Source organism: Thermobia domestica, chromosome 13 (genome assembly GCF_964235325.1).
Source record: "Thermobia domestica chromosome 13, izTheDome1.hap1.1, whole genome shotgun sequence".
NCBI lineage: Eukaryota > Metazoa > Arthropoda > Insecta > Zygentoma > Lepismatidae > Thermobia > Thermobia domestica.
In genome coordinates, this window is record NC_137466.1 from 156,330,579 (window position 1) to 156,345,447 (window position 14,869).

Here is a 14,869-nt window from a genome sequence, read left to right on the forward strand (position 1 = left end):
TTTATGTTAACTTTTTTTTTTCCAAGCATTTAGGGAACGAATGAATATCTTAAATTATTGTGTAAATTGATTTCCGCGACAGAAAGGTTCCTTCCACCTTTAATACATTACTGTGAAGGCAAACATGCGAAACGACAGACAAATATGTAAGTATGTGTATTACACAAATAATTCAAATAAATATTAATAGTTATAGAATACCAAAGTAAAGAATAATCGTATGTCAAGCCATGTATAGTAGGGTTAGGTTGGAGAAAACTCACGGGGAGTTCAGCAAATTGGGTAGGTCTACGTCTTGGTGTTAGCTCCCTCATGGCTATATGCTTAGCGTACGCATCTCCGCCGTGGGAGATTCGGGTTCGAATCCCGGCGGGAGCTCACATGCTTCGAAGTCTATGCTAAGCTGTATTTCCACTTCTTGAGTAACTTGAATTCTCTTGTGCTATGTTAAGTTAAATAATTCTGTATGTAGGACATATACTGGATATATGATTATGCAATGGCAAACTTACTATTATTTTTCCGGTAATATTTGTACTTTAGATACAGTGGCGCACGCAGAATTCAATCAAGGGCGGTTCAAGCACTCAGTCTCATATCTTTTCAGGCTGAGTGAGATTTTTGTATAGGTATCTCAATATAATAAATATTTATTTTTCCATATCTTACTCGAGGGGGGTTAAACCCCGAAACTCTGCCCCTAGCTTACGCCATTACTTACATCAGAATTTAAAGAATGTCATTAAAGTGAAAAATTACTGGGGATACGAAATCCAAAGGTTGATTCTGTGGGGGCGGGGAGATTTGCAAAGCCGGTTTCTTTGCTATTGTCAAAATGACTTGCCTCTTGTAGAATTCTGGATCCGGCACTGGGTTGAATATTTCTCATATCAGTATGGTATCGGTATAAAATCATTTTCATCAGAATGGAGAAGAATAATTAAAAATTCACAACAAAATAGTTCATTTGCAATACTGGGACTTTGGTGAATAAAGATATATCTTTCAGTACCCTTTAAAAATTGGCACCTAAATAATAGGTGAAGAAAAAGAAGACATATAAAAGGTGAAGAAAAAGATTTCCGTTTGACATTTTTATTGCATTGAATTTATCGCAAAGCAAAATACAATAAGACTGAAGTGCACAGTAGTAATATTTTTGAGGTGTCGTTTTATTGTAAATCACGTTAGAAAAATGTAGTTTGTATACAGCATTATAGACATTAAAATGGATCTAGAACATGTGCATGTATCATTGAAAAAACTCAGTGGAGGTGGTTATATTGAAGTTCTAGACGATAGTTTCGATACCGTTAAGTCGGATTCACAAAAAGAATCTGAAACGCAAAGTCAAATTCCTGTCACTGAACGAGCATGCACTGATAAAATTTGCCTTTTCGTTGCTATTGCTATGAACCTTATTTGGTTAGCTCTAGTTTCATACTGTATTCACAATGGTGATATAAACAGAATTCTGCATGGATATGATCAATGTGGTAATATATGCGGCAAAAATAACACACACAATAATATACCAGGATGCTTTAGAGCTGATTATACAGAGAAAGAATTTGTACATATACACGATCAATATGACGTTTTAGAAGGGCTTTGGATGGATACACATGGTGTTTGCTTGAATTCGTGTCGCCCGTATACAGACCAAATACATTTTTGGTGTATTACAGAACCAGCATATAACGAAAGTGACTCAGAGACCTTAGGATTTACGGAGAATTTTGCTTCTGACTGTCTTAACCATTGGCAAGATATAGCTATTATGTTCGGTGTTGCTATGTGTTTATTTACAATAATATTGTTGACGTTCAGATTTGGTGCACAAGCTTATGTGTGGATAGTTCTAATAGTTTCAACTTCGTTCGTCCTTGGTTTGATGTCATTCGTTTGGTGGTTGTATCTAAAAAAGAAATCAGTTGGAAGATTGGGATTGTCTATTTTTATGTCCATAATTACGGTTATATTACATTTAATGCTCATTTACTTGCGAAAAAAGATCAAATTGACGATTGAGCTATATAAAGAAGCTGGTAAAACTATCAAAAACATGCCCTGTCTTGTGTTATTACCTCTTCTAACATTCCTCTCCATTCTTTTCTTTCTAACTGTCCACATGTATTGTCTTCTGTGGATACAGAGTGCAGGCACCTTTACAAATATAGCAGTCAGTAATGAAACCCAAATTGTAGTACTTGCAAGGGATAATACAATAAGATTTAGTTACTGGTACAACATATTTATTTTCTTGTTTTTCTCGGTGTTCTGCACTAACTGTCAACATATGGTGATTGCCGGTGCAGTTAGCAAGTGGTATTTCACAAGAGACAAGAAAAAACTCAAACGACCAATTTGTACGGGATTTCATAATTTGGTCAAATTCCATTTGGGATCAGTGACATTTGGGTCATTCGTGCTTCCCATAACTCATTTCATTCGAAATACCACAAGATATGTGGAAGAGCAAATGAGAAGAAAATCCGAGAGAGCTAACAGTACTGCACTCACTCGCCACTTTGCTTATTACACTAGATGCTTATTTCGGTGTTTCAATTATTTGACACGAAACGCTTATGTAGAAATAGCACTATATGGACATAACTTTTGCACTGCTGGAAGGAAGGTTTTCGATAATACAGCGGATAACATTATAAAGATAATAACGCTTAGTTACGTAAGTACATTTATGCTTTGGCTTGGAATTTTCATTGTTGTTGGCGGTACCTTAGGATGTGGACTTGAATTGCTTAAAGATATAGAGAAAATTAACTATAAATGGGCAATCCTCCTCTTAGGTATTTTAGTAGCTTATACAATTTCTTATTGTTTAATGAATTTATATGATGTATTACTTGATACACTATTTATATGTTGTTGTGAGGATTGTAGGATTAATGATGGGGTATCCAAACCGTATTTTATGAGTCGCAATCTAATGTTGCTTATACTAGCAGAAGCTGATATAGAGGTGGTTCAGGAAGATACGGAAACAGACGATGACGTGAAAATAGCACGTAAAAATACAGAAGATGAAGACTATGACATGGAAGGAGAAAGAGGTAAAATATATTCAAAAAGAAATCAAGAGCTAATGAAACTGGACCAAAAACTTGAGAAAGAAATGCAAAAACATGTCGAAAAAGAACAATGGCATACAGAAGAACAAGTTCATCCAGGAAGGGTACAAGAATTTGTGCAGTCTGAGGAAAACTTACGGAACGAGACGGGAGAAGCAAGCCAGAAGTCCAGCAAGAACTATGCAGGAAGAGCGCAAGAAACTGTGCAATCTGAGGAAAATTTACGACGAAACGAGACAGGAGAAGCAAGCCAGAAGTCCAGCAAGAACTATCCAAGAAGAGAGCAAGATACTGTGCAATCTGAGGAAAACTTTCGACAAAACGAGACGGAAGAAGTGAGTCAGAAGTCCAGCAAGGACTATTCAGGAAGAAGGCGAAGAACTGTGCGATTTGAGGAAAACTTAGGAAAAGAGATAGAATTGAGCCAGAAGTCCAGCAAGGACGATACAAAAAACGAGCAAGAAACTGTGCAATCTGAGGAAAGCTTACAAAATAACGGGAGAAGTGAGCCAGAAATCCAGCGAAGAACATCTTGGAGAGAAAAATAGAAAACCAACAAAATAGGCAAATTATTGCCGTTGTTAGACTTTAATTCTGCTTTGCTTAGTGAATCAATAGTTCAGATTTAATCCTACCTGTACAATTGCATATTAGGGTAGGGTTTGTGCCAACAAAGAGATGTGGCACTCAATCTGTTCGCTGCTGGCACTTTTTCAATGCATATAACGGTTGTTAAAAAGTGTAATGGCTACTAGAATACTTTGTAGTTTTCTTGCAAACTGCGGCAAAATATTACGAAGTCCATGATGTCGTAAGTTCATTACATTGAGTTGTTTGCTTGCTGGGCATAAATGAGGTTCTTTGTCCGCGAATAGTGGGTACAATATGACCAACATAAGCAGAAAACTAGAAAGTATATGAACTTAAAACACAGAATACCTGTCTTTGTTATCGTAACGGCGTTTTCTTTATAACCATGTGGTGAGAAAGGATACGATTGACTGACAAGTGACCAAACTATTTTTAGTTAGTGTTATGCTTCTTCATATCACAAGATGGCTGTTTCTGTAGAGTTCTTCAAAACAACTTCTGAAGATTTTGTTTATCAGTGTTTGGAAGTAGGAGAGACAAATCCTCAAGAGAATTCAACTAAACTCATTTCATTAGGAATTGTAAGAGACAGGTATAACGCAAAATGTGAACAATGTTTTGAAAGCAGTAACGGCTTCAACTTAACGAGTATTTAATTGAATTTATTATTATTATTATTATTTTCAGTGTCTGGGATGTATATAAAAGCAAATTATTTATGGTGTTGACAATCTGTAAGTAATTTATTGGGAAGAATGCAACTTCAAAAATTTTAATTTCCACTTTAAAAAAAAAAAAAAAAAGTGTAATTACCAGTGGTAGTTGGATTCCTGGTTTAAGACATAAAATAAGTAAATAAAATTATAATAGCAGAATCTATACTTTCACATCACTATTATTTTTTTTTTTTTTTCGCTGTTGAGTGTTTGGTTGTCTCTATTTGCTCGCGCATTCTTACATGGAAAGCACGGCACAACATTATATGCTTCATAGTCTGAAGATTACTAGTTCTTTCTCTCCTAGAATTGGAGGTTCTTCAGTGTGTACTATTAGCAGCTCAATATTGACAAGATAATGTGATTACTTACCCCCACTTTTTTGAAAATTGATAATTTACCTATCTAATCCAAGTTATCTCTGAACACTAATCTAGATGTATATTATAATGAAACTATGCATCTAACTTCACACACACAAAAACCATAAGCATACTTAACTTCAAGTAATAATAATAATAATAATAATAATAATAATAATAATAATAATAATAATAATAATAATAATAATAATAATAATAATAATAATAATAAAGTAAAGCTATATATACCTGGAATAAGTTACATGATAAATTTGGAGAATTGAGGAAACACGAGAAGATTCGGAAATGTTAAATAAGCCTGTTCTTGGAGAAAACGGATATTTGGAAACCTTATCGGAGATAGGACACATGTTTAGAGAAATAGAGAAAGCATTCTATTTATTTTAACACTTAATTCTCTACAGGTAAATTCGACATCCTGTTCATTTCGTACTTACATATGATTATTGAGAAAAATTAAACGTCATTTAAATGTTTTATATGAAAGCGTCAATAAGAAATATTTTAGCGAAAAGTAAGAGTTTGTCCTCCAAAATTTGACAAAACGCTTTTGGCATTTGTATCATTTATCAACGTTACATAAATAGTACAAATAGCTTTTATTATTGTTGTTCTAGAGTTGTAAGCATTTATACTTAAGAAAAGAGCTTTTCTTAGTTTTTTTGTAATGTATAAAGGATGTTTTATATATATACGGAACGCATTTTTTATATTCTATTTTGACATTTCTATTGTGATATTTTATACTTGTATTGTACAAAAGAGAGATAATTATTTGTTATTGTATTACATAGAATAAAGACTAGTATTTTTTAAATTAAACTATTGTTAAAATTTCACGTATGATTATTGTATATGGTATTTTAAAAAATACATTAAGATAAAGATTATGTTGGATATGTTTTACTTTAATTCGAGTATGACTGTGTGTATGTGTGTGTGTCAAAAATTCAAGTATCATCTGTAAAATCAGACGGATTAACTAATGGAAATTCAACTAAAGTTAAATATAATTAATATATTTAAAAAGAGTGGGGGGACTTTTAGGAGAATTTTTTATGGAAGAATAGAAATCAAAGTAGATAAAAATAGCAATAAAAGTTCAGTAATAAGCGAAGAAAATGTTGGGAGGTATATAATTTTAGAATTATGGTAGAGACATAATTGTAGTCAATATTGATTAAGTGTAGGAAAGTCAGTGAACAAACAAACAAACAAAAATCAAGTATTTTGTAGTCAGAATATCACCGTTCTTATCAAATTGTGTCACAGCGAACATGTGTTCCGCACAACTTCACCGCTTATTATTACTAAATGGCAAACTCTTCTTAATGTTGTCTTATCGGTCCCAAACAAATGCCGGCCAGACAGTGTTTCTAATTGTAGACTGAATATAAAATCCATGCTAAGTGCCAAAAATGGAAAAGTTCGGTTTAAGGTTAGTGTAAAGAAACAAGTTTTGCCGATAGATGTCACTACAGTCTTCCTATCTTTCCCATGTATTTTTTACCTTTTACGAAAATTTACTATTTCTTTTACAAATTTCAACCTAGAGACTTCAAATTTTTAGAAAAGGAGCTTCATAACCTATTAAAGGGAACAATCCGTGCCGATTTTTTTTATTTAGAATTGTCTTCATTGTTGGAACAGCTTCATTGTTAAAGATTTGGATATCCATTTCAACAATCAAGCCATTTCAACAATGAAGAAAATTCTAAATAAAAAATTGGCACGGATTATTGCCTTCGATAGATTATGAAGTTCCTTTTCTAAAAATTTGAAGTCTGTAGGTTGAAATTTGCAAGAGAAATCGTGAATTTTCGTGAAAGATAAAAAATACATGGGAGAGATACGAAGACTGTAGTGCCATCTATCGGCAAAACTTGTCCCTTTAAATCAACCTTAATGTAAAACTGTGGCCTATGTGCCTAACACTAATACATTAGTGGCTATCTAGTATTCACTGTGAAAGTAGTTCAAATAATCCACTGTGTCTATATATCCCATCAGTTCTGAAGGAATATCTGGTCTGTTAACTCAATATTTTTATTTTGGCACTTAGCACGGATTTTATATTTAGTCTACAATTCTAGATTCAAAATTTTCCGTTTTCCTGCGCCACCCTGTACTTCCATTAATTATGATGCCCGTAAAATGAAAACTACCTAGTTATTTATCAAGGCAGCTTCTCCAAGTTCAACTTGCATAAATGTTAATATATATATATATATGTTTTAATCTAAAACTTTTCGTAATCAAGGCTGACAACTGAAGCTAAAACACAGAATTTCAGAACTATTACTTTGAAAAATAAAATAAAGTAAACAAAGCTTAAATAATTGATGTGATTATAAATAGAACTCTCATTATAAAGTCAAATGGTTAGGAGCGAACTTTTACATCGGACATAAGCACGTTTTGTTTGAGCTATTGGCTTCCCCAAAATGACAATAAGCTCGGTATACTCAAACCCTTTTTCTTCTCGCCACAACATAGCTACTGCAATACTAGAACTATATGCTTGTTAGACACACATTTTACACGATCAAATTTTTCTCCTTACAATTGAAGTGTGCATGTAAGTTTTTTTTTCTTTGGTGTGTGCGCGTTTCATTTATGGAATCTGTGTTTCTTTAACTGAGAGAATGGTTGAATTCTTCATATAGCTCACCAGTGGCGGCTCGTGCTACTTATGCTTAGGAGGGCTGCATAAAATTAATTTAGAAATTAATTCCATACGATGGTCATTCCTTGTAGTAAATTTTTCGATAACTCTATCACTGAAGTTAGAGATCTTTGCAACCATTTCCTTTTCTATTGATAACATGGCAAGTATCATTAACCATTATTCTCCCATTGTATTTCTTAGAAAAGTTTTCACTCTTTTAAGGGTAGAAGAGCATCATTCAGGTTCACTTGTATTTAGGGGCAGTGTTATGAATATTTTCGGAAGTTTTAGCACTTCAGAAAAAGTGAAAGCAAGACTGTTGCTTATAACATACTAGAGGAATTTCACAGTAGCAAGAAGTTTCCTGATCTCTTCTCTTGCACAAACTACACTAACTTCAGTTAATCTTTATCAAAAACAGGAAAGAGCTCTGTACTTTTATTGAAGATTTTTTCGGGAAAGGAAGCACTAAATTGATCAAAATTAGTTCTGCAGAAGTAAAGATATAGATAAGAGGTCTGCAAAATGGAAGCGCAGGATTACTTGGTTTAAAATAACGTCACTGGCTGCGTGTGCTCTTGACTGTATATTTGAAACAATTCTCTTTTGGGTTTGATTTTACGTTTCGGTATCAACTAGTTCTATTGATTCCCTGCTTTTATTAATTTCAGTGGTGAAGGCAGATAAATATGACTGAACTTTCGCTGCATTTACATGATGACTATGTAAGTTGGTTATATAGAATATTTAGATGTGGCGTGACTAAGTGAAAAAAAAAAAATAGCAAGAAACAAATTCTTCATTCAATAAGCATTAGGGTGTATCTCTCGCACTACAAAGCAGACGCTTCATTCATTGTTGTAGTGCTTGAGGTCTCGGATTCTGACAAAATTTGGAAGCATTCTTTTATTTCTTCCTGCTTTCCATATACCACATTAAGTCTTAGATTAAAAATTTCATCTGGTTGCTCCACCACTGGGTATCCGCTTTGCAAAACAGGAATCTAAAACTGCTGTTCTGTTATGAGAGCGAGAAAAATCCGGGATAGCAGAAAGATTAGAAAAGAACATTCTGACTTTAGTGTTTTGTTTGGTGGCTTTTTCCATTACAAAATTTAATCGATGAGCAAAACAGTGCACAAAATAAGCATTAGGATACATCTCTCTCACTTTGGCCTCGACTCCATTTATAGCTCCACTCACCACAGGTGCGCCATAATAGCTTTGGCCAATAAGAAGGCCATTCATAAGAAAGAAACAGACCACCCTAAAAGAGCTGCAAAAAAACTAATTATATAGTTTCATATTTCATAGATTTTTTCCCTTGTCTTTTGAAAATACTGATACAGAAGATAAAAATCACAAGTAACACCAGATCACTCGCACGACATCACACAAATACTGAAAGAATTAAATCACATTTTGAAAGAATTAAATATAATCGAATATTGAACAGAATGAATCAGTTGCCTACTAGAAACACCCCGCCGGCAAACAACCAAACCCCAAACAACATAAGTATACTTAGCGTTGCTAATCAAAGAAAGGGGGATTATGCCACTCGAAGCTAAAATCAGAAACCAAAGCTTTGTATAGGATTGGGCAGGGGATATTTCCCTAGAGTTGGCAAGCCTGAATAGACGTACTCATCGCTGATCAGAGCAGACGAACACAAAATGAGAAGAGTGCGCTTGCGCAAACTGTCAACCCCCGAAAGGACTGCATGTAAAGCAGTCCACATGTTACCAGTAAAGACATGCTAAAAAGGGGAGGAAGTGGAATCACAGCATCGTAAGAAAGACCAGGCGAGATTGTACTGACAGTCCCAGGTGGTGAAGTGGAACAACAAATTTGCTTCAAGGAGGTGAAAAATTGAAAAACAAAATGCGCGTAAAAAAGGCATAAATATAAAGATTGATTATAAAGTCTCGAATATGGAAATATGGAATTACGTTCGGAGGGCTGCAGTCCTGCAGCCTTCCCCACAGGCCGCCGCTGTAGCTCACCAATATTAACTTGAACTAACCTTGGTATACGTCAGTCTTTTTAATAACTGCCGAAATTTTGCAAGGATGCTCGTTTTTTAAAGCATTGGCTGCAATTCCTAATTACATTTCATGGCATCAGTCGTTAAAAATTGAATATGCAGATATTCCATTCTGCAGTGGTTATTCAAATGTCTTAAAAAATGTTTTGGTTTGCAACAAACTTGAACAAGTTATGGAAATAAACTCTTGCATTATTACTTCTCTGGACATTCAATTTTTAACGGTTGTCATGAGATGTGACTAGAAAAACACCGCTGAAAAAGATGAGAGAACCCATTGAAATTTCGATAACGACTGACGTATAACCGAAGTTAGGGACCGTCCACATATTACGTAACGCTATTTTTGACCAATTTTTACCCCCTCCCTCCCTTTGTCACACTTCGTAACACAAAGCCGAACTCCTCCCCCCTTCGTTACGTAACGGTTTTTGATTTTGTTTTTTCACCAATTTTGCTTATTTTGGGGGATATTGCAATTAAAAACTATTTTTAATGGTAGAACTTTTTATTAGAAAATTCTTGTATTCTGAATATATTTTAGTGTTTTTCGCCATTAAATCAAAGTACGCATTAGAAAAGGGTAGAACCGTAATAATATTTTAACCGCATACGGTTGCTTAATTAACCAGTCCTAATTCTTCCAAACTACGTAGTGTCGTTTCCCAAAGGAGATCTCACCCATCCTTTTAGGTCAACGATGATAACAAGGAGGAAATACTGCCGAAAGATGCAGATGAAACAGGATCTAAAGAACTAACATCGACCTCTTTTCCAGAGATACAGAATGCTTCGTGTATTTGAAGTTCGCCAGTGTAGACAATGCAAAGTTCTCTTCCTCGATTGAGTTCTCCGAATCTCTCCTCGTAGATTCGAAGTGGCTGCACGCGTGAAGGAGCAGGGACATCTCGTTTGTAAACAAGCTTTCGAGCATCTTATTTGGACTTTGGACTTCAGTTTACCCCTTTTCAAATTCTTGTCCTAAATAAGTGCGAAAATGCGAATATACTCGATTTCTTCAGAAATATTCAAATCAAAAATTTAGTATAAGATGAATATCCGACGAATTAAAAACCTATTTATTTTGATCTGTAAATCGTGGATCGTTCCGTCATGGAAAATATTATTTTACGAGAAAGAATTTCTTCTGTTTCACATGCAAAAGCCCTTAGAAGACATGAGTGATAATGATTCAAATCAAAGGTTCAGATAATATTCTCAGAAATATCGATATGAGTGGGATCACGAGAGCATTTTCAAGTGGTGGTTATGATCACTAACAACTAACTCCACTTACTGCTATCAGTAAATGCAATGATCCGATAGCCACTAAAAGGAGTATTATTGAATTGTAATACACGCACGGTTCGACACCAGTCATCCTGGTGTCTAGTGTGTCTTCGAATCCCTTATGTATGATTCAATTTATATAGACTATAGTTTCCAATTTTCGAAAACAATAGGAATATTTATCTATATGTATACAAATGAAAGTGACTATGTTTTGTAACTTAAAAACTTTTAACCACTCAACCGATCTCAATCAAATTTTCAACATAGATTTCTTGCCTGAGATTTTTTTTTTTAATCATTTCACTTTGAAGGTGCAACTTGGGGGAAGGGGAGTTATATAAAAATGATCGAAAATGACTGATGTTAGTGTCAAATCCATACTTTCGGGATCTGTGAGATCAACAAGTGACACTTCCGATGCAGTTTAAATCCAAATTCAGTCCCCATTAGTACTCCTAAGGGGGGATGGTGACACGTAAAAATAATTGAAAATTAGCGATATTAATGTCGAATACATACTTTTTGGTGTCCCTAAATTAATTGGTGACAGTTTTGGTGCCCTTTATGTTCAAAATGAAACGTACCCTGCTAGTTTATTTATAAAAAAGAAATGAACTGAATAAAATTATTTGTTTAAAAGATTGTATATAAATTTGAGAATAAAAATAAAAATTACAGAAAAAAAAAACATGCATCTAGGTAGTTGTTTGAATCGATTCATAGACCAATTGCCCGGCAAAGTAAGATTGTCTACATTTTTATGTTATTTTAGAAACAAATAGTCCCCCAGTTTCCTAACCAGGCATAATTGTTCACACACAAATTTTCTGTATACATAAAAGAATAAACACACTTAGTCAACATATCTTCCATGAACTCTTTTGGCTATATGGTGAGTATACGCGCCTTGGGCGCTGGACACCCGAATTCGATTCCCAGTGGGAATCCAAGTGGTTTGGATACCACGTTAAGCTGTGAGTCGATGTCTCATATAACCTCGGTGTTGAACGGGACGCTAAACTCTAAATCAATCACGCAGGATGATAACCTCTCTCTCAAATTTTGTATAAGTGCTTAAACCTTAGACAATGCTTCTTCAGATTTCTGCTCGTCCATGAAAACCTGGTGAGTAGTTTTGCTCACGGAAGCAGCCAGAAGTTGTAATGAGCGAACGTGCAAAGTAACGTCAGTATTTCCACTTCGACACTTGATACACCATATTGATTAGTCTGAGTGGAGCGAACTGCTAATGTAAAAATCAAGTCACCAATTTCGAGTTCATTCAACCTCTCTTGGGAGGATTTGTATTTTTTCGTAGAAGACAGAAATAGTATTAGATGTTTAACCCTTTCACAGAGGAAGTCGACTTTTGTCGACAGAAAGAAAATTTCCTTAACATGCGAATGTCGACTATAGTCGACAGGTTAAAATTTGTTTGTCCGTATCTTGGCTTTGTCGAGAATAGTCGCCGAAGTTGTACCGTTCAATTTTTTGTGTTCTGTTGTTTTCGATAAACAATAGAAATCACACAGAAAAACTTTGGCGACTATAGTTAACTAAAACAAAACCAAGATACAGACAAATTTTAACACGTCGACTATAATCGACATTCGCAGGTTAGGGAAATTTTCTTTCCGTCGCCTTTCACAGTGAAAGGGTTAATATGTCTAAAAGCTTTAAGAGGTTGTTCAACGAAGTTTAACCTCAAGCGACATCAATTATCATGCAAATGAGTCTGATACGTTTGAAGGAGAGGAGAGAGTCCAAGCTACTGCAGAAATAAATAAATGAAACGGATGTTAACAAATGTAACTAACAATTATTATCATTATTATTATTCCAAATAGTAACTATTATTTTAAAAAATAGTTCTTTAAATTCTGAAAAATTACTTTTGTATCAATACACTCACACAAATAACTGATAAGATACCTATTGAAAACTATAGAAATATCCAACGTTAAATCTTCAAGTTGCTAAATTAGGTGTTAAATTCAAATATAAGCAGATATTCTTTCTTTTCTGTCTTTAAGTGGCCTCATGTTAGGTGAAGATCCGCTGTAGCCTAGTCGATAAGTGCCCTGGGTTCGATCCCCGGTGGGGACGAAAAGTATTTTTCACCCCTACCCTCGTCAAAATGCGGCTCTGAGATTTACCCAGCCTTTGTGAATTTAGAACCTACGGCAACTCAGGTAAGTAAAGACATGGCTTTGACTATATCACCTCCACTGTACCAAAATTAATAAAATGTGTGGGTCTTTACCTTCACACAGGTCGTGGGTCCATTACGTCTGTCCCATATGGGCCCACACTTTATTTTTTTTACATGCCAAAGGAAAAGTATTAAATGGTCAACCAAGGAAACATTTGCACAACACTAGCGGAGCTTCCAGATAATTTCTCATGATAAAGCGGGATAGTTGCAATAGCAATTTCCTAAAACATTTCCTCCTAGGAAGTCGAATACAATCCGCAATGACATACATGAATACAGTGTTTCAAAACAACACCGAACACGTTTGGCAGATGATTTCTGACATCAAGATAAGATAAAAAGTATAGACCAATCCGGGTGCACAAATGCGTCCTTCCGGGGTTATAGGCTTCCGAAAACACGAAGAAATGAACTTTAAAGGTTCATAGCTCCAAACCTATGGGACCTATCGTAGTCGAGTCAAGACTTCAGTTAGGAAATAGTATGTACCCTATCCAAGTTTCAGAATCCTGCGGTACTCCGCAACAACTTTCATAGAGGTAGTTGGTGAGTACTTCAAATTATATACCCGTAGCCAAACTCTCCCTATAAAAATTGTTGCGTGAGTACCTTAGAATTCTGAAACATGTATTTTTGGATAGGGCGCATATTAGTTCCTAGGTGGTGTCTTGACCCGACTACGGTAGATCCCATAGTTTTGGAGCTATGGACCTTTCAAGTTCATTTTTACATGTTTTCGGCAGCCTATACTTCGCAAGTAAGCATTTGTGCACTCAGGTTGATCTATACTTTTTGTCTTATCTTGGTGTCAGGAATCACCTCTCAAACGTTGTCGGTGTTGTTTTGTATATTCAGTACCGAGGTTATACGAAACTTAGCTCTATAGTTTGGTGGAATCCGAACCACCATAATGAATTCAAAGTTATCAAGGATCTCCCACCCGGAATTGAAGCCAGGATTCCTAGCACCAGAGGCGAGGGATAATAATAATTAGTCGAAACTTTTTTTTTCCGTATTACCTTACAAGTGTGGCTGCTACATAATATTAAGACTTATCGTGTACCCTTTCGTTCAAAAGACAAAATACGAGATATCATGTGTATATATAATAATTAAAAATGTTGAACTAAAGCATTCTTTAAAAGTTTCTTTTCCATTATTACCCTTTGTAGAAAAACATGATTGCACTTAATTTCATTTTCCACTTGTGAGTTTCATATAATACATTTACAGCCAAAAAGTTTTACAAGTAACTCCATTAAGCAAATATAATTGTAAATCTTAACATTATAAAGTAAAAGCGTAAACACGTCTTTCCGTGTGTTGTACAGACATACTTTGTGATTTAACGTATTTCTCTTTCAATAGTTAGCGACTCCTTGGTGCGTGATCAAACTGTTTTATATGTGATCATTGCTCTTGCTCGAAGCAATGCTTAACTCCTCACACATCTCAAATCTGGTGATGCCTGCCCTAGAAAGTGCAAAATGAGGATTTACAAAATAGATGCGAATGTGATAAAAGATTTTTCATTGTTATATGTTTATTTGGAACCCCTAGACATACAAGCATGAAATTTGTAATGATTGTTTACCTCTTATACTTACACGACTCTTGTAAATTATGGGATTTTTCCCTATTGTTATCCGTTTCTTTTGAACCCTTGAATATATGAGCATGCACAGGATATTTTGCATATGAGAATGAAAATCTATTGTATACTTGCAATTGTTGTATGTAAAAGATGCACACGGCAAGTTTACAACATGCGTATGCGTTAAGATCAAAGTCATATAAAAAAGAACAATCACATTCTTAGTGTGATTTTTTTTTTTTTTTTAATTGATGAGCTAATCAGTGCTTAC

General features: G+C 34.8%; 1 protein-coding gene across 1 annotated transcript; it reads left to right on the forward strand.

The window, feature by feature from the left end:
* The first annotated feature begins 310 nt into the window (after positions 1–310).
* LOC145668660 (choline transporter-like protein 1) lies at positions 311–4,898 on the forward strand. Its single transcript, XM_081736716.1, has one exon. The coding sequence runs from the start codon at positions 1,229–1,231 to the stop codon at positions 3,638–3,640; it is 2,412 nt and encodes an 803-aa protein (XP_081592842.1). The 5' UTR covers positions 311–1,228; the 3' UTR covers positions 3,641–4,898.
* Positions 4,899–14,869: the final 9,971 nt, after the last annotated feature.

Excerpts from the sequence above, each read along its gene's own strand:
- LOC145668660 (XM_081736716.1), top strand. The coding sequence starts at position 1,229 with ATGGATCTAGAACATGTGCATGTATCATTGAAAAAACTCAGTGGAGGT.